Genomic DNA, 21,421 nt, shown 5'->3' with positions numbered 1-21,421 from the left:
GGAATGGGACATAATTTACAGGTTACAACACTCTACATTTTCTGGAATGTACAAATTGCAATAAATGTGGAGGCGACATTTTTTGTGCCCAAAACGTCCACAGAAGAAAAAATATATATATTTCGTCAGTGAAAGAAGGTAGTCGACGAACAGTTTTTGTCTTAGTACTGGCGCTGTGCGTGCATGTGTACCTGCTTGGTCCTCTTTGCGAGCAGCGCAGGGCTGCTGGACAGACTGGACCCGGCTGCGCTGGTACTGAGCGCTGGTCTCAGCTCCCTGGGCCGCTCGAACAGCTCCTCCCGCAACCTGGGGAAGCCCTTATAGCTGGAAGAGAGTTGGAACACAAAAACCACTGTTTACGCTGCGCTGTGGTACACTCGCTGCGTACAAATCACAATTACCACTTAACATGCAGCCCGCCACAACCGTAGCAAACTGAAAAATGTATCGTCTAAGCCTACCAGAACGTAGCTTACGTTATCCAGGGGTTTATATTCTTTAATCCATGTTTTGACGCTACGGTTCGTTAGCATAACAGTCCAAGTGGGACAGTGGCCGTGGCCATTTTTAAGATGCGCGCACATCCACATGCATTGCATGGGCTGCGCTCAAATGCCTGTATCTCCGAATCGGCACAATCAATGTCGTTTCTGGTGAAAATAAAAAAAAACGTGGCAATGCGCGATCTTAATGCTGGCGGCAAGACGGTTAAACCTAATACACTTCGTTAACGGGGTCCCCCAGAGGGCTGTACTTGGGTCCCTTCTTTTTTTTTCCTTTTACACCAAATCTATTGCCGTTTTGCATTTCTGTCGAATAAAAAATTTCAAGCAATCGAACCAAAAATAGCTGTTGTGAACTTGCAGATCTGGCATTTCGGGCCGAATGTTGACCAGAATAAGGACACAATCCCCAGAATACGGACAGCTAGGGTTCAAGTGAATAAACACTAATCATGGTTACAGGTGAGCCCGCTGCACTGTAGGAGGGTTGAAACTATCAATCACTTTCTTAGTATCAATTACTTATTAATCAATTAAAATTAATCAAATCGAATTAATTTGACATTTTTTCAACGTTTTTCTTTTTTAATGCATCAACAAATCGATGAATCACGAAGATTTATTTGATACTTTGTCGAATGACATCGTCACTGGCAAAAATAGCCGATGCAGAAGCTCGTAACACGTGTTTTCTTTTCCAATACAGGGGCTGATTATTAATTAAGATAATTGAATAAAATCATTGATTCTTTCTTTTTTCTAATCAATGAGCTTGATTCACCGTTGATTCACTCCCAGGAGAGAGACTGACCTGTATCGGGCCGGGGCCTCCGTGGGGGGTTCAGGGGGCATGACGAACACCGTGTGCTCACTCCTCTGGGACTCGTCCAACTCCATCAGCCTCGTGTCCTCAGAGGACTCGCCTTCCACCTGCAAAGTGGTTCACATCATTGTGTCGATTAGGCTTCTGTCAGTTGATTAACTAAACCGTATAAACCCTGTAATATACTTTGTTGTCCAGGTTCCAACTCCTTTTTTCCTCCTCTACACCAAACCTCTTCGCCCGAAAATAGCTGATCTACAGACTCTTTGCTTGCAGAGCTGCTATTGTAAGCAAATTGTTCACAGCGTTGCGCAAAATGTTCACCTAATATGACATGCCCACGATAGGGATGCTAGGGGTGCATGTGTTCAAGCCCGTTTCATTAGTTGATTAAGCCTACTGCATTAGTTGATTAAGCCTAATTCATTAGTTGATTAAGCCTAATTCATTAGTTGATTAAGCATATTAGTTGATCGCTGCGTTCTCAAATATTTTCATGTCAAGGACCTCCAAAAATATATGTAATTGGCCGCCGACCCCCATCTGAAAATATGTTGTTCCAGGGACCCCCCAGAAGCAAAGATTTGAGTTAAAAACGTTGGCTGTGAAAGAATATATATTCAAAGATTTGCGCAACATTTTAGCGCTATTTTGAACTGCCCTTTGCAACTCAACTAACTACCGTATTGAAGCTACACCTACACACACACACACACTTCAAAAGGTAAAAAAAAAAACCAAGGTGCTACAGTAGGAAAGTGGATTATGGACCGGGACAATACCTTGGTGCCCTTGTTGTCAGTGGCTTTATCGGAGGGGAAAAGCTGTGAGAAGAGGAAAGAGCGAAAAGGAACAAGAATGAATCAGAGGAAATTGGTGCTTCCTTCATCTCCCAGTGGAGGAATGTTCACCCTGCCAATAGAATAACACCAAACAAAAGCTCTTTCATTAGAAAAGGAAAGAAATTAAAATAAAGATCAAGCTTAAGGGACAGTATCTGATCCTGGTGCGGTTTGCAATCACCTTCTCAATACAATCGTCAAAGAAGGCCAGGCCGGTGTCCTTATCGCTGACGAACGTGCACTCCTCGATGAAGCGGATGAAGAACTGGGTCTTGGTGAGAACTTGGTAGAACTTCTGGTGGGCGCGGTCGCGACTCTTTAGAAACCCTGGGGGAGGAGGAGAGGACTATGTGTCAATGTACTGTATCCTGGCGAAGGGACAGGAACTTACTGTATGGAGTAGGGCATTCAATTCTACCCATTTTTACTAGTTGACTAGTTCACTAGTCGACTAGTTGTTTAACTACCCATTATGTAAAAACAAAAACCTTTTTTTTTTGGGAAATAAATATTTGTACATTTTAAAACTGTGTACATTGGTGACTATACCGAATCATAATCTACCTGATCTTGAGCCCTACAAAATAAAAAAAATCTTATCAACTAGTCAACTATACCAAACAAGGTCGACTAGTGGATTTACTCGTCGACTAGTTGAATCATCGACTAGTTGCTTAAAGCCCTAGTATGGAGTACTGTACTAAGTTCACCTCCAAAAAGATAACTTGGCAATCTCATGAAGCTGCAGGTACAGTTAGTCCAATCACAAACCCAGAATCAAACCAGTGTTTATTTCGTCAACTAAAACTAAGACAAAATGTGTTCGTCGGCTACCTTTTACCACTGACGAAAACTAAATGGAAAGTAAATAAAAACTAAAAGACTGAAATATACTGACAATTTCGTCAAAAACTAGAGTAATGTTACGAAGGGACTAGTGGACAAGAGATCCAGTATAAGTCATTTTTACAATTAGTTGCATGCTATGCTGCGACGTTGTGGGCTTGTAGATCGGCTATTTTCAGCAAGTGAAAAATTCATTAGTCATTATTGATCTTATGACATTTAGTCGACTAAAACTAGACTAACACTACAACTTTGCAGATGACTAAAATGTGACTAAAACTAAATGAAAACTATTCAAGAGACTATATGACCAAAAACTAAAATAAAAAACAACACTAATAAAGTAAGAAATAAACGCAATTGTGTGGTCTTAACCCATTTTGACCTGAGGACGATTCTACAAAATGCTTTCTAAATCCAGTTTTCTGAAAAACCTCATGTTTCTGTGTCAGTCGTTTTCAAACATTTTCATGTCAAGGACCCCCAAAACTAGATGTATTTGGTCGTCGAACCCCATCTGAAAATATGTTGTTCCAAAGACCCCTCAGAAGCAAAGATTTGAGTTAAAAACTCGCTCTGAAAGAATATATATTCAAAGATTTCAGGCACATTTTCACGAATTTTCAAAAATAGCAGACCTACAAGCTTGTAGATTTTTCAATAGCTAAAGTATAACATAATGCTTAAAAAACCAACAGGGGTTCCCGCCCCAAAATGGGTTAAAGGAGAATTCCATACTAAAAGTCTTTCTTACCTTTCTTTGTAGTTGTTACGTCCCCATCAAAGAGGTCCAGGTGTTATTTTGTGCAAAAGCTCCTTATTGGTTATTTCCCCTACCATAAGCCCTAAATTAATTGCATTGAATTGAATGGGATGTATGGGGTGTTGTGCTAATTCTCTTATTTCCATCGCTCAAAATTATATATTTTTTATATATCCTCTATTCATAAAGTAAATAATAACCCAAGCGGCACACTTTACTACTTATTTCGATGGAAATAAGCGAATTAGCACAACACCACATACATCCCATTCAATTCAATGCAATTAATTTAGGGCTTATGGTAGGGGAAATAGCCAATAAGGAGCTTTTGCACAAAATAACACCTGGACCTCTTTGATGGGGGCGTAACAACTACAAAGAAAGGTAAGAAAGCCTTTTAGTATGGAATTCTCCTTTAATACTACGAGACATTTTTCAAAGAGCCAGTCTGTCTCCAATTAGGCCTCCCAGACAGTATCAAGTTCAATAACGGCTAATGGTCGCTTCTAGGAAATGGATCACACCAACTCCCTTTACAGCCCAATGTCATACGTAGATGATTGATTGCTGAAAACACTTTGGCTCAGCTATTGTCGAGATGGTTCTTGAAATAGGCTTTTCCAATAAGTTTAGGTATATCAGATCTGAATCAGATCTGTGAATAATGCATTAACTGTGAAACGGGACGATACAACCGATCATAAAATCACATCCATATACAAAACAAGGTTGCTATCCGAAAAAAAGGACTTAACTCTTTAGGGGACATGGAGCTAAATTTTTGTCACCGCTAAACCCCTTATCCCTAAACTTCTTTGGCCATTTTAACTATTCAAAAATGTTTAGCAAAATAGTAATACAAAAAAAAGGCAGTCTACAAGCTCACAACGTGTCAATGTAGATTGGCTAGTTGAACTATTAAAAAATGTTTTTCAAAATAGAAAAAAAAAAAAAAAAGGCAAAGAAGTTTAGGGATAGGGGCTGTATTTTGCGTGTCTTAAGTACCAGGTCTTATTCCCTAACTTGAGTAAACTAATGACCTGGAGGCGTGATCAATGCCAAGAGTGGCCAAAGAGCATTGATCACGCCTCCAGGTCTTTAGTTTACTCAAGTTAGGGAATAAGACCTGGTACTTAAGACACGCAAAATACAGCCCAAGGGGTTTAGTGGTGACGAAACTGGAGCCCTAAGGGCTATATCTTAACCCTTATCCCTAAACTAATTTTGCAATTCTTTTACTATTTTAAAAAACGTTTTAAAATAGTTCAAATAGCCGATCTACACATTGAGACAGCCACAATGTCTCAATGTGGTTTGGCTAGTTGAACTATTTTAAAAAGTTTTTCAAAATAGTAAAAAAAAAGGCAAGTTTAGGGATAAGGCGTAAGGGTGGCGCAAGATGGAGCCCTACATCTAATTCCCCCCAACCGTTTTCCCCATTCATAAATGGCCTCCCTCCTCCTCTGTCATTTACCTTGCAGGTCGTAGAGGGAGTCTGCGGACGTGGCCTTCTCAGAAGGCCACTGGGTAATGGGTTTGAGGTAGAAGCGGTAGCCCTTCAAGATGGAGGCCATGAAACGAAGGAAGGCCTCCTGGATCTCCATCTCCAGGGCAGTCATCTTCTTGTGCCAGGTGAAGTCCGCCTCGATGGGGGTCATGTCCACCGCTGAGCCCTCCTGCGTTCGACGTACTGGAAGCACAAAAGCTTGAGTCAAACTTTACGACGGCAACTGTACTAGTGTTGAATTCGTCGACTGAAACTGTGGCGAAAAATGTTCGCAGAAAACGGAAAGCTAGACTAAAGTCATGTTATACTTGGTTGCATGCTGAAAATAGCCAATCTACAAGATCTTGTAGATCGGCTATTTTCAGCAAGTGTAAAATCAGCCATTATGACACCATCAAGGCCCATCTTATATTTAGTCCACTAAAACTAGGTGGTGCAGGTTGCTCAGTTATTAGTTATTAGAGATACGGTGCAGTTTGTACCGGTGGACAGCTGGTGGTGCAGGTTGCTCAGTGAGTTGAGCAGGCTCTTGCAGGGTTTCTTTGGGAGGTTTTTCCAGTTGCTGTGCAGTCTCTTCTCGTCCGACCTGTAACGCATCAAACACCATACATTACATACATACTGTACAGGCACTCGGCTGCTTTAAAACCTGGAGAATAACTTGAACCCATTTAGACCTGAGTGAGGACGAGTCTACAAATGTCGTCTCCTAAATCCTGACCGTTTTCTGAAAAACCCTTTCCTATGTCAGTGGTTCTCTTAACTATTTCATGTCAAGGACCCTCAGAATTATGTATGTGGGCACAGATCCCCAACTGAAAATATGTTGTTCCAGGGACAACCCCCCAGAAGCAAAGTTCGCTCTGAAAGAATATATCTTCAAAGATTTGTGCCACATTTTCACGATTTTTCAAAAATAGCAGACCTACAAGCTTGTAGATCTGCTATTTTATTCTGCAATATTACACGCTTTATAATCATTAATGCATGCCTGCGATGCCGCAGGGTGAGTTCCGAAAGGCAGCGCAGAAGTGCATTAATGATGATAAAGTACACCCTGTGTAAGTGTAATATTGCAATTAGATAATATTTTTTAATGACAGATGTAGTCACTACGACCACAAATGTCCCAAGAAACTCGCTATCCTATAGCAACCCAGTGGTGAATTACCAGTCCAAAAATTGTTACTTAAAAAAAAAAAAAAAAAGAGAAAAACACGAAAAAAGCAATGAAAACTAGAAAAAGTGCCCTTCCGGGCACAGGTCTCCACCAGGTTATCCACAGATCCGTGCAGTTAGAGGTAAAAACACTTTTCGGCCAGTTATAGCGCCACCTTGAGGCTGAGTTGAAATTGTTCATGTGGCATTTCGTCCTCGGCCTAGTGGGAATGTGGGTGCACAATTTCACGGAAATCATGCGATGTGTTCATGATTTGCAGCATTTTGTTTGAAACTGAGCACTCCTGTGAACTTTGGAAGCCAATCTTAACCAATCAGGATGGAGTCTGATAAATCTGAAAGACCCGTTTCGTTGAATGGCTCTAGAGAGACTGTGTACCAATTTGCGTGATGTTTGGACAAAATCTGTAGGTGTACTGTGCAAAAACTTGTTTTGCACAAAGCGGCCTCCTGGTGGCGCTATAACAGGCCGTTCTGGAAAGTTTGGGGCAGAGGTTAATGGTTGGCATCCAGAGAGTGTGTGTGCAAAATATGGCATCGACCGGGTTAACGGTGGCCGAGATTAGCTGTTCACGGACACACGGACGGACGGACGGACGGACGGACGGACGGACGGACGGACGGACACACAAACGGACGGACGGAGTGCAAAACATACTCTCCCCACATGCCTTCGGCCTGGTGGAGACAACAAATAGTTATGTGTAAACATCCAGTGAGTCTTACAGGTAGATAGTGTTGGTGTCTAGGTCCACACACACGACGTCAGGGGGGGGGTCATACAGGTCAAAGTAGCGAGAGTCCACACCCACTATGAAAGGCAGAGGGGCATTGAGGACCCCCGCCAGGGAGAGGGGGCACAGGGGGATGTAGGGACACTGCCACTGGAAAGGGAAGAGCATCTGCGTACAAGAATAAACACACACACAATTGAGATACAATACATTAGGGGTGGAACGATATAGTAACTGCACCGAAAATATTGATTTTAATTTCGAAAATCGAGGTATATCGAGATGAAAACAGCAACATATAGTTATCGTTTTGCTATGCCATTGATCGATTGTATCAATACTACATTTTTGTGTGTGGTATTTAGTAAATTTTTGAAGAAAAAATAAAAAGGGGTTTAATTACTTAGTTTAAAATAATGTCAGTGAATTTTAAATAGTTACTGTATCGATTTCAAATCATTGAATCTTATCGTATCGTCATAATGAACCAATATGGTCCATGTATCGTATCGTCAACCATGTATCGTGATACGTACCGTATCGCTGTTAAAGTGTATCGTTACACCCCCTACAATACATACATTATTGTTGTATGTTCATTCCAATTTTGGAGCTCTGGCTCATGGACTTTGGGGGGGCATCATGAAAATCAAAAGGATAGCAAAACACTGATCAAATTTATTAATGTTTATTGATGATGTGTGGGTGGCGGAGGTGATGAGTGAGGGGTCATCCCTATGTTCCCCAGGTTCTATGTTCCCCACTTACCTTAGGGTTTAGGGTTAGCGTTAGGTTTCAGGTTTAAGGACTTCAGTGTTTTGTACTATACATTGTATGCATAAGTACAGAACAAAGAATGTTTGTTTTTGCCATCTGTGTTGAAGAGTCTGAGCAATTATGTTTTAGTTTATTTTATTGATTTAGTTTATTTTATGTGTTAATTTTCAGTTGGCTAAAACTAGATAGTTTAAGTAGCCTAGGCAGGCCTAAAGTTCAATGGATTGTTCAAAGACTGAGCTTAAATCAGAATTTGCTACTAAAAGTAACACTTAAGGTCATTACACACTGGCGAATTAGCGACGCGATTTATTAGTGAAAAATTCTCATTTTTTAAAAACCAATTGAAGTCAATGCAAGCTTCCACATCAGTGGCGAATGTGCGAAAATGCGACAGTTTTCGCTCTTTATTTGTTCGCTCTGGTGTCGAATTTTACAGACATTCGCAGGCGAACTGCAACACCTCTGACCAATCAGAATGCAGCCCAAACTGCGTTTCTGTGTATAAACAGCGGCGTACCGTACAGCCGGTCCGGCTAAGCAGGTCGGGATAGCACAGCAGCACACACACTGTTGCACACCTCCCCTCCTACAACTCTGTTGGGTGTGTGTGTGTGTGTGTGTGTGTGTGTGTGAGTGCGTGCGTGCCTGTGTGTGTGTGTGTGTGTGTGTGTGTGTGTGTGTGTGTGTGTGTGTGTGTGTGTGTGTGTGTGTGTGGACATGGCACATGGGTGTGCTAACAGCAGCGAGCAACGGGCTCCGCCAAACTTTGGTCTGTATGTAGGGTTTAGTTCAAATCGGCTGACATCACCCTATGTATAATTTTATTTTATCGGCGGCACGGGTGAGCAGCCGACCGGCCGTCGATCCCAAATGACTCTGGACTCCACCTCACGGTAGTGAAGAAGACAAGAAGTGGTGGAAAGGCTAGTAGGATATACCAATACAAACAAAAGAGGTATCAGCGCACGCTGCACACCGGCCAATAGTGAGGAGGTGCTGACCACGGGACGGGAGACAAACTTGTAAAGGAAGGAGAGGTTGCACAGCTCGTTGTCACGAATCACGATACAAAAAACTTCTATTAAAGACCAACGCCTTCTCTTCAGGGTATGAAGGCATTTTTCTGATCGCTTATTCGCATCGCGTCGCTAATTCGCCAGTGTGTAATGACCTGAAGACTAAGTTGCTAAAACACTTTTAGTCTTACTAGAACTACTAAAATTACTAGGTTAGGTTTCTGGTTTAGGTTTATTCTAAGTGGGGAACAAAGAACCTTTTTTTTGCATGGTGGGGAACATATACAGTAGGTAAGCTCCAGTGAGTGAGACTCACAGCTACCACAGCCTCGGCCACTCCAGTGAGCACAGCAGGTCTGAGGGAGTGCAGCAGGATCTTGCTCTCCTGCAAGATAAAGTGCAACAGCGTGGCGCAGTTCTCTGGGCCCAGGTTCATCAGCAGAGTGCCGTAGTCCGCCCCGCTGCCAAGAAGAAGAAGAAGCACAAGATGAGAGGAGGAAGAGACGACGTCGTCGGCATGGGAAATGGAAGGAAAAACAAAGAAAACAAGAGATGAGACCTTGGTGTTTGGGCCGATTCATACTCCTATTTTAGAGCCGAATAAAAGTCGGTTCGGTGCTGTAGAGCCTACAATGTGACGTCATTTGAGGTTCGGGGGGGGCGGGTACCGTCCTAAAGTCGAAATCATTTCGGCACTACAGCGCCGAAACAGCGGTAAAAAAGGAGTATGAATCGGCCCTTAGTTAACGCATTTTTGGGGCGAGAACCCCTTTTGGTGTTTTAAGCATTATGTTATACTTTAGCTATTGAAAAATAGCAGATCTACAAGCTCATCTACAAGCTACGAGCTTGTAGGTCTGCTATTTTTTGAAAAATGTAGTGCAAAAATGTAGTGCAAATCTTTGAATATATATTCTTTTAGAGCGATAGTAACTAAAATCTTTGCTTCTGGGGGCATCCCTGGAACAACATATTTTCAAATACAGATATTTTTGGTGGTCCTTGACATGAAGATTTTTGAGAACGACTCACATTAGAATCATGGGTTTTTGTTAAAACTGTGCTGATTTAGAAGGCATTTGTAGAATCGTTCCCAGGTCAAAATGGGTTAATGTATTAATTTGTATTTATAGGGCACCTTCATTGATTACAATCAGTGACAGAGTAATGGCTGTTTGTGTTCGACCTGACATGGAATGAATGTATTTCATGTCAGCCAGCCAGGAAAATGTAATGGATGAATGCTTTCATAACCTCACCACCATTTCCTCTGGAACAATACCGTTTAAAAACAACAACACACACTCTATGGTCACAGTCATACTATGTTCCAACAACTTCATTTAGCTCCTTTGAATCGGAAACTGTGATTCAAGATTTTAAAAGCTCACCCTCACTTGCCAGTGTTTATAGAACTAAAATAACCCAAACTATGATCATATCGTTGTTACAAACATAACATGAGACCGTCTTACCTGAGAGGTAAAGGTGTGCATACAGGCTGAGCCAGCATCAAGGTGTCGTGTGCCGAGAGCTGGAGATGAAAAAAAAAACGTTATTTTGTGAGGTCTTACAAACACAATACATTTAAAGACTGGGTGCAATGGCCTTTTGGCAGATTTAATTTTGAAAGTTTCACTCTGAAACGGAAAGCGAAAAGTGTGTTTTTGGACCAATCAGAACGTCGCATCCCTTCAGGGTATGGGACTTAGCGTGCGTCGAGTTAGTTTGTTTACATGCTACAGAGAGACGGGCAAGCAAAGCTTGTGGCTTATTTCTAACCTATAATGTTTTCAGATGCATATTTTAGCGCGATGATTAAAGTTTAAAACAAGTACATATACACTGTCTGGATGCCAGCAGTGGTTCACATTCTGAACGCAGGTCACATTAAAACCTGGTATGCTAGGGAGAGCGCACCGCTACAGCAGGGGCCACATTCGCGTTGGTCGAATATACAGTATTCGTAACATTGCTGTAAATCTGTGGGGAGGGCAAACGTAGATGGGGGGAGGGATCTCCCGCATCTACGTTTGCGTGAATCAATTAAAATATGTGGCAATGGGAAATCAATTTGACAACGACACACAGCTAATGGCTGCTAAGATGCCCTTGATGAGCGCACAGGGTGGGAACGCCGTGTCTGGCTCAGAGACACTTTGACATATGCAGTTTACAGTATACCTTCTGATTCCCAGACAGCTAACTGTACTCACTTCACTTTTTGCGGGGACCCTTTTTGGTGTTTTAAGCATTATGTCATGCTTTAGCTATTTAAAAATAGCAGATCTACAAGCTCACAGCGCGGAACCGAGTGCCGCGCTACGAGCTTGTAGGTCTGCTATTTTTGAATAATCGTGAAAATATAGTGAAAATCTTTGAATATATATTCTTTCAGAGCGAACGTTTTTAACTCAAATCTTTGCTTCTGGGGAGGTCTCTGGAACTACATATTTTCAGATGGGGGTCGGCGGCCAAATACATAGAATACTAGGGGTCCTTGACATGAAATAGTTTGAGAACCACTGCCATAGATAGGATTTTCAGAATTGTAAGAATTCAATTGAAGAATTGTCCTCAGGTTGAAATGGGTTAAGCGTGTCTGCTAAATGCCTAAATTGAAAATTTTAAGAATAGAAGAATTAGGAAGAAAGAAAAGCTCACCTGGACCAGAATTCTGGGCCTCTGTGGTGAAGGGAACGACACGTTGTGCATGAAGTGTGAAATGTGCCTGTTGGGAGACACACACACACACACACACACACACACACACACACACACACACACACACACACACACACACACACACACACACACACACACACACACACACACACACACACACACACACATACACACACACACACACACACACACACACACACACACACACACAGGCACGCATTACTAACTATACTTTTGAAGACCTTAACATTTTAGGATGTTATTGAAAATCGCTGAAAATAGTCGAAACATAGCAGATCTAAAGAAAATAATATGTTATATGTTTCTTTATCTTGAACGTAAAACAACATTATCAAATTCGACCTCTCTACTATACTTGTGAAGATGTTTGGTCCTTACAAGTCACAGTGACAAGGTTCAAGGTTGTACTTTATTGTTACATCTTGTGTACAGGTACATGAGAGTAAAACTTTATTTTTTAGTTTTGGAGTAAAACTTATTTTTGTTTTTGTTTTGGCTTCCTTACGTGACGAACGCACGTGCGCGCAGCCGCGCACACACACACACTTTTCATACACCGACTTGGTGGCTCCTTTCACATTGTGGACAAAATAATCTACCAGAGTAAGCAAGTGATGTAATAAACCATCCTCACAAATGCGTGGTCTTTCCTGCAACCTTTCCTGAGCAGGGACGTGCAGAGAGTGTACATTTATCCTTTATCTTTTTAACCCTGTACTGTTATGTTTTGCTTTGTTTTCTTTTCTTAATAAAGTCTGTTCCTAGTGCTCCCATGTAAAGCGCTTTGGGTATTTAGAAAAGCACTATATAAATTTGAGCTATTATTATTATTATTATGTGGCCTTTTAATCTTTGAAAATGGCGACCCAGGGTGCCCACTTTTTAGACCCACTTTGACATTTTTCAGACGTCCTGGGCACTACATGCGGTAATTCCTAGGACATCTGTAGACGTCTTGGGCACAAAATGTGTTAAGAGGGGCAGGGGCTAAAATCCCGTAAGAGGGCACTTTTGGACAAAATAAAATAGTGAAAATAGCAGATCTACAAGCTCACAACTTGAGAGTTTGTAGATCAGCTATTTTCAGGGGGGCAATCCAGCACTCTTTAGCTATAGAGCTAAATAGTGTATACGACATGGATTTATAAACAAATGTGTTCAACACAAAATACTGTGTTCAAGTTCAGGAGACTTCGGGGAAAAAATGAATTCTCCTGAATGCTGCCTTCCAGCATGGCATGGAAACGAGAGGAGAGCATTTGTATTTCTTTCACCATGTAGTAAATGCTGCATTTGTGGTCTGGAGAGGGCAGTTGTTTTACAGACGGGTAAAAGGGCAGGGGCTGAAGCCCCCTTTGATGTCTGTGTGCACGTCCCCTGCTCCTGCGGAGTCATAAAACTAAAGGGTTCTTTCTTTCTTTCTTACTTTTCGATGGGCAGCGGGTGCGGCCCGGAGACGGACAGCTTGTAGAGGAACATGAGGAACTTGCGGAAGGGCTCGAAGAAAGGCCAGCGGGAGAGCACGCAGATGCACTTGTTGGTGTTCACGGGCCGGTTGGGGATGGGCTTCTTCTCCACGGTGGTCAGCAGGCCCAGCTGGATCTTCTGCCGCTCGCTCAGCAGGTCCACCGGGTAGGACTCGTAGAACTGGATGGCCGCGCCGTACACCTGTGGGCAGGAGACGTGCAGAGAGTGTTAGATCCCGTAAGAGGGCACTTTTGGACAAAAATTGCGAAAATAGCCGATCTACAAGCTCACGACGCGTTGAGAACTTGTAGATCAGCTATTTTCGGGTCACACAACCCTGCGCTCTTTATCTACTGGAGATGCGGTGTAACGACATGGATTTCTAAACAAATTTGTTCAACGCAAAATGCTACGTTCCAAGTTCAGGAGACTTCGGGAAAAAGCAATTATCCTGAATGCATGCCTTCCGGCATGGCATGGCATGGCATGGCACCTTTTTGTGTGTGCGATTTCTTTATATTTTGGACCATTTGAAAATGTAAAACTCCCCAGGGAATATCTAGTATCATTATATCACGTTAGATATCATACAGGATATACAGTACAGCATATTATTTGCAATGCATTTTATACAGCATTTATAATAGAAGAAAAATGCATGGACGTTTGGTTCTTTGTTGACCCATTTAGACCTTAGGACGATTCTACAAAATGTCTTCTAAATCCTGGCAGTTTTCTGAAAGACATGTTTCTTTGTCATTGGTGCTAAACCTTTTTCATGTCAAGGACCCACAGAATTTTCTGTATTTGGCCGCCAAATACAACATAATGCGTTAAAACACCAAAAAGGGGTTCCCACCCCGAGAATGGGTTAAAATGAGCCTCCTGGTTGTGGCACTTTACCTTCTCCCCAGAGGAGTTGGTTAGGACAAACGTGGAGAAGACGGGCAGAGGGTCTCGCGTGTCCGGCGCCCAGCACTCGATTTTGGCGCCCATGGGCAAACAGAACAGAGGTACAGACTCCGACAGAGGGAAGGACTCGTAATCATCCTCTGGGTAGCGGAAGATGAGGCCTAGAACGGAGAGATGAAATTGCGAGGTTTAATAAAACCAGAGTGTAGAGTAGGAGAGTAGCGACACGCTTTGAACTCTCCGCAAAGCGGGTACCTATGGGCTATAGTTCCAAACATTGCTCCTGTGGCTGGAACTATCCCAATTGAGATAGAATGAGCACTTCCGCATTTCATTGTTACAATGGGAGTCAACACTAGTGTCACCACTCTCTTACTAGATTACTCTGAATAAAATATGCAACGCAGGCAAAAAACTAAATCAGGTAAACAAAAAAACTAAACAAAAAACAGTGTAAGCTTTCTGGTTTTGGCTTCTAATTCCATTTACGCTTCATGTGATGAATCTTGTTTTCTAATTTAATTTACCCTTCATGTGATGAATCTTGTTTTATAATGTCATTGACCCTTCGTGGGGGAAAATGACACAGTGCAACTGTCAGACGCGCGCATTTATCAAACGCACCCATTCTTTCAATCAATTGGACACACGGCGTCTCTCAGAATTCAGAAACCTGTTCTATTTTTGAGCCTCAAACACACAGCCCATCCAAAATTAGATTAAAACACAGAAAGGTAACCTCTGTTGACGCACGCAAGTGACACTTTGTGTGTCGCGGCATTAAAGGGCCACAGTTCACCCCTTTTGCAAGCAGATCTTAGTTTAATGATGTTTGGGAGACAAGAAACACTTCCCTGGGTTTTGTGGGTAATATGTGTTTTTAGATATTTTAGTTTATTTCAAAGTGTCTGTGATGTCATGGACAACGGGTCTCACTTCCTTCCTGGACTACAATTCCCAATGCTTTGGTGCACTGCTCCTCCTTGTGGAGAGGGGGGAGGGCTGTCTTACAGGGTTTCCAGACCTGAGCAGACAGCCTCGGACCGACAGAGAAAACGTCCACGGCTCTCTGGTAAGTCTGGCAACAGCTTTACTGAGACAACCTGGAAGTGAGACCAGTGTCCATGACACCACTGGCACTTTGAAATACTAAAATATCTAAAAACACATCAAAAGTAAAAAAAGAAAAGAAAACTGGAAAGTGTTTCCCGTCTCCCAAACTAAGATCTGCTTGCAAAAGGGGTCAAGTGGCCCTTTAAGAGTCAGAAAAGATACGGTAGTAGGTCTATTTACCACAGTGCACATATAAGGTCAGATTTATTTTCCAATTATATTCAGAATAAGCATATTGCCAGCAAATACAGTCAAGATAACAGAAATGTAGAGTTCATTAACCTTTATGCATAGCTAGCAGTTTTATTTTAAGCTTAATTAATATGTATGCTGCCAGTACAAATTACAAAGTGACATTCTAATAAAGATCCATCTATCCTGGTCACAATGGCAATCATTCTGAATAGGAGTGCAGTGAAGTCTCTATAACCTCTAGAGTCAAAACATTTTAAACAATTAAATAATTGCCTGTAGTTAATGGAATAATTTGCCGCATCTGTCTTGGCCCAGAGTCTTTTTTTTCCTAATTTATATTTTTTGTCCCACAATTTTGTAACCCATTTTTCACCCCTGTGTCAATCATCCTGTGATGTGATCCTGGGCTCTACACACCCTCCGCCAACCTAGGGAAAGCAACGGACTTAACTCATGCTTCCTTCATGCTTGAGTGTCCAAGTTGCTCCTTTACACCTGACAGGGGGGAGTTTCCCTGGTTGGTCGTAGCGCGTGGAAGGAACACGTTATTCCAACCAGTTCCTTTCCCCTCCATCAGGTGTCCCGGCTGGCCAGGGGGAGGCAGTTTAGAGACCAGGATTACTGTATGTTTTTGTGAGGGTACCTACCCTAGGGGACACGGGGAGAACATGCAAACACCACACAGAAAGGCCCTTTCGCCAACCCCGCCTTCGGGTATGGGCCCAGAGTCTTGACCTTTTTTTGAATGTCAGTGTGATGACATTCGAGACAAGACGCAAAAAACTCAATTCAACATGTGCGTGTGCTTGCACAAGCAACAGGCTTTGCAGGAAATGCCGTTTGCCTGAGATGAATACGCAGTCAGCTCACAGGAAAAAAGGCTGGCCAAAGATAAAGCCTGCGGCTACGCACTATTTGTATTCTACAGTGTGTAAGAATGGGATAAATGCTCTAAAGGCCAGACTGTGGTTCACGCATGGTCAAAACACCACACATTAGCTCAGAATCAGCTACAATAACATTCCAAATGTAATCATAGTGTACATACACCATTTGCACTTTCCGTCAGCAACAATTCAGGGTGACCGCGGTGATGAAGCATTTTTCAATCTAGTTTTGTCCTCTTTTTTTTTGTTTTGTCTAATCTTTGGACAAGGATATGTGGACAAGGCGGAACGCATGTTGCGCATCGTGACACATTGTGAGCTTGTAGATCTGCTATTTTCAAATGGCTGGAGGTTTTAATTTTGATTAGAAAACTGAACCACATTAACCCTATATACATTTCAAAGTAACTAGTAAATAAACATTTCAAAAACATTGTAAAAGTAAAAATGTTGGCACTGAAATGTCATGGAGTAGAAGTAAAAGTATTGGAAATTGGAAATACTCAAGTAAAGTACAAATACCTCAAAAGTATATCCTACTTAAGTAAATGTACTTAGTTACTTTCCACAACTGGTTAGTGCATTAGAGAGTTCTGGGCATTTTGTGAGGCGTTCTGATGTAGTCGTGGGGCTTTGTGAAAATGTCAAAACCATTTCACAATGTTGCTGAACGTCATTAGGCATTGTGCAGCTTCCGAGGATTTCAATGGGAGCAAAAATAAATAATACCATGTAATTTGGCAACGCCAGTGCAGCTGTGTTATCTGTACCTGCACGTCACACAACGAGGTTAATCACAAGAGATAAGCAGACAGCTGTGACTCACAGGGACAAGAAACAGTGGAGAAGAAAATAAAGCCGACTGAAATAGCGAGATATTATGCAGGAAAACATTTGCCGAAAATGATACGATGAGACAGAGCAAGAAAAGCAAAGCCAATACAATGCAAACCAGTCAAGATGCTAAGCAAATATGAGCCTTAGGATTAGGGCTGGGGTTGAGCTCATTACTATCAGCTGGTGAAAGTTACTTTTCAAATAAACAAAATAGTAATTGTTTATTTGTGTGTGTAAATTATGTTTTTATAGACTATTTATAGAGTAGGCCTACTGGATATCTACCGATAACGTATAATTGAAATATGTGTAATGCACAGACATAAAAGACAACAAAGTAAACATTTTATGTTATATAAATTACATAGTGTATAGTGTTTGAAGGCCGAAACACCCCCTGATTCAAAGTCACACTACTGAGGATGTGTCCCGAAATTGACATCATACCCTAGTTAAGAAATACACCTCCCATGCCACTCTTAACACATTATGTGCCCTTTCATTCTTTCAAAAATAGCGATGTGGGGTGCCCACATTTTGACCCACATTTTGACATTTTGAAAAAAACGTTTTACTAAGACGTCCACAGTCTTAACATCACGTCCCGTGTTTTATGATTCCAAATGCTTATAGCGAACACTCTACACGGAAAATCCCCATACAGTTGATGCTAGCCAGTTGGCATTACTTACATTTTCAAAGCCAAATGTTATGTTGACTATTTCGGCACATTTCGGTTTTGAGCCAGGCAAAAAGGGGAAAGCTGGCAAAGCATTATGCCGCATTTGTGGTGGGAAAATATTGTCACCACGGTAAAAAAAATAACTTAAACTTGAGGTGAGCATGGGGAGCGAGAGAAACGAGTGTGTGAGTGCACTGGGTCTAGAGAACAGTGTGTGTGACAGTGAGCCGAGGCACAGCAAGGTTGCCTACAACCAGAATGAAACTTTTCAATGAATGCTTCCTAAGAGCAATGGCGAAACTAAGAGATTAGCTGAGAAAATATATTGGTATTGGTAACACTATATATTAAGGTCGTTAGGTTATACATGATTACAAACATTTATAACGAGTGTTATAATGCCTTATAAGCACATTATAATGCATTATAAATGAGCTTATAATGCATTATAAAGGCGGCCTTAACTGTTAAGGACGGCAGCATGTGGGAATGAATTTTGGAAAGCCAATACGAGCAATTTATGTTCATTTTTGACCCGGTAATGTAGTGGTATTCCAGTGGAGAGGTCACTTTGTTATGTAGCATTGTATGTCAATCTTCCTTGTTGGTAGTCTTGTGTCAAGTTTTTCTATTTGCTGTGTTGTCACAGCACCAGATGCCAAACAACATTCCTTGCATGAAACTCATAACTTGGCAACAGAGTGATTCTCATTTGGATAAATTCTACATGGAAACGAGAGAATCTGGGCCTCAGGAACTCACCGGCGTTGTAGTTTAAAGAGTTGGACGCAGATACCGATTTCTTGTAACACAGGAACACACTGGAGCCCCACTGAAACAGTTAAGCACAGAGACAGAAATCGTTTTTGAACCTTGTATAGTAAGTGCTAGACCTGTAACGATCATGAAATTTTTCCCTCTCTTCTTTTGTTTTTGGATTGAAGTTTTAGGCCTTGTAAACTGAAATTGCACAGGGCAGATATGACAAATATACACAGCCCATTACTGACATACACAAATAAATTACTTGTTTAATGGTACCAACTGGAACCAATAACCAGAATAAATAATGTAGTATGGCCAAAACAGGCAATATCATAAATACCAGGAATTGAAAACATTTATAAAAATAGTCGTCTATTTTCTGCTCATTTAAATCCAGACTTTTTTTTATACAGACTAAAGCGGTGCCCGTTGGGCACTAGCCTACTTGGAACGATGCAAGTTGGAAATAAATGCCCCACCCCAGTTATTAGTCTGTGTCCCTTTTATGCCCATATATGGAGTTCTGTGTCAGGCAAACCCAAATATGGAGTCTATGCAGACGTCAGAATGATGTCAGAGCAGGCCAGCTCCATATATGGAGATATAAGGGTGATCAGGTCCAGATCCCGGGCAGAGGTTTTTGTGCTGGTTCTGGACAACGGTGTATCCGACCGACTCGACAATTTGAAGTCGGTGGGACGAAAGGTTCTCGAGTTACGTGGATTACAGACGTACACACTTGGCACATAGATAGATCAGGGGTTTTCAACTGATTGTGAACCAGGGACCACCTCCCTGCCTTAGAATCAACCTGGGGACCACTATTGTGTTGGGTGGGGATATGGGCTAAGATTAGTGCTTTTGTAAGTTAACACTTGCTATGCATCCCATGTGTATTAGTGTATACATCCCACTGTTTCTCAACCGTTGACTACTACTGGCAAAATGTCCTAATAATAATGACTCAACCAGACAATCTGGTGCACTTCCCCTTTCTTGAGATTCTAACTCCCTTTTTCTGTTGAATTTCTTGAACTCCAACTTGTCAGTAAATTACTACATGGATGGACTCATCATAGGTCACCAGGTCATTCAGTTCACGGTTTTTCAACTAGTGGAAAGAACATTAAAAACAAAACAACAAATCCTACATTACTAAATGCATGTTCAGGGACCACATGCAATACCTCCACGGACCTGCAGTGGTCCACGGACCACCTGTTGAAAACCCATGAGATAGATGAATGGAGTCCGTCTATGCATTATAATTTACAATTGGTAAAAAAAAAAAACAGGCAAATAAGTGATAATCGTCGTCGCGGGCCTATAGTAGTGGCCGCTACAGCTGCGACCTCGACCCCTCACCATGCCACAGTTGAGGTTCTTGTCCACCTTGCAGAAGGTGTGTGGCGGAGTCTCGCCCTTGGTGACGATGACGCAGATGTCGGTGACGGCCAGGGAGTTCTGCGGCTGGACGGGTGGTGCGCGGCGGAACGTGATGAAGATGCGCTGCGAGTTGGCCGAGCTGTTGTTGACGTTGGCGCAGCGGCCGTAGGGCGTGGCCTGGATGACCTCACAGCCCTGGATCAGACGCTCCTTGCCCTCGTACAGCACACTGGCGCGCGCGCACACACACACACACACACACACACACACACACACACACACACACACAGAGGAAAGAGTGTTATGTTTTAGGAGAGACAGACAGAACCTTTTTTTATGTATTTATTTGATACTAGGGTATTATGGATGTGTGCTATATAAAATCAATTTGTTCTGTTTTACACACACACACACGTTTAGTGTTCTAGGTCTAAGGTTAAATTAGGACCTAGGACAAATGAATAAAAATTGACATCTTCTTTGTTTAAAGGGATTGTGACATTAAAAAAAGGTTTTGGAATTGTTCTTGTTTTTTTTAGGTTTTCTAATCTCAATTGCACCCAAAAAACATGAACTTTTAACATTCAGTAGATTTTCTGTGATCTGGGGTTTTCTGGCTCAAACAGGTACTCTGATTTGCCGGCAGTAAGTGACATCACTTACTGCAAATCCCATATATGTCAATGGGATTTGCCAGCAGATGTCACTGTTTCACTGTGTTGCCTTTTCATTGTAGCTCAAAAGGCCCAAAAAACCCCAAAGAAAACTTCAGACCACAGAAAATCCACTGAATGTTCAAAGTTCAGGTTTTTTGGGTGTAATTGAGGTCATAAAACCTAAAATAAAAAATAAAAATAAAAATAAATTAAAATGAATGTCATAAAACCTTTAAAGTGCCTTACTCCTCGAGAGACTCCACCACACCCTTAAACGGTCAATGGTGTTAAGAGAACAATGATAACTGTGTTTATGGTCAGCTTAAATTATGTATCCCACACCAGCTGCACTCATGTAACTTTTCATCCATGTTTTCATTCAAATCTATTATTTATTATAAACATTGGGACGTGAATTTCCGCCTTCACTTCAAGAAAAGGGCAGGGTTTATCATGCATGGCCAATGTTTTGAAGGAGAGGGATGTGTTGGGTGCTCAGGGTTACTTGGGTCTTAGGGTGCATGCACTGGCCAGCAACAGCTGAGAGAAGAGAGAAAACCTCCTAGGACTGGGACTGATAACATTGTGGAGCCGCCATAGATAAGTAAACAAGGGGTTCTGTAGATGTGAGATGAGAGACAGAGAGAGACGGAAACTAACAGGAAATATGAAAAAGATATTTATCTCTGTGTGGAAGCAGAGATGACAGATTGCAGGGCAGTGCAAGGTGCTGGCAGCGGTGTCAGAGGAATTCACACACACACGCACGTTCTGAATGTAGGGCTGGCATGATGATGAATGAGTTTCATCATGCCAGCCCCG

At 42.0% G+C, this 21,421-nt stretch overlaps 1 protein-coding gene across 1 annotated transcript in view; it reads right to left on the bottom strand.

The window, feature by feature from the left end:
* dennd4c (DENN/MADD domain containing 4C) overlaps positions 1–21,421 on the bottom strand; it is a 70,124-nt gene that overhangs the window by 18,441 nt on the left and 30,262 nt on the right. Inside the window, exons 3-16 of the mRNA XM_083788347.1 lie at positions 19,923–20,172; positions 18,555–18,624; positions 14,070–14,239; positions 13,126–13,367; positions 11,658–11,724; positions 10,469–10,527; positions 9,310–9,454; positions 7,190–7,365; positions 5,767–5,870; positions 5,252–5,467; positions 2,350–2,495; positions 2,109–2,150; positions 1,315–1,433; positions 192–324 (exon numbers count right to left, since the gene is read on the bottom strand). Of these exons, the coding sequence (XP_083644473.1) occupies positions 192–324; positions 1,315–1,433; positions 2,109–2,150; positions 2,350–2,495; positions 5,252–5,467; positions 5,767–5,870; positions 7,190–7,365; positions 9,310–9,454; positions 10,469–10,527; positions 11,658–11,724; positions 13,126–13,367; positions 14,070–14,239; positions 18,555–18,624; positions 19,923–20,172 (1,939 nt within the window). The remainder of the gene's footprint in view (positions 1–191; positions 325–1,314; positions 1,434–2,108; positions 2,151–2,349; positions 2,496–5,251; positions 5,468–5,766; positions 5,871–7,189; positions 7,366–9,309; positions 9,455–10,468; positions 10,528–11,657; positions 11,725–13,125; positions 13,368–14,069; positions 14,240–18,554; positions 18,625–19,922; positions 20,173–21,421) is intronic.

Source organism: Protomyctophum parallelum (genome assembly GCF_964188405.1).
Source record: "Protomyctophum parallelum genome assembly, chromosome: 18".
NCBI lineage: Eukaryota > Metazoa > Chordata > Actinopteri > Myctophiformes > Myctophidae > Protomyctophum > Protomyctophum parallelum.
Note: the sequence above shows the minus strand (reverse complement) of the source record. Positions and strands in the feature narration are given on the sequence as shown.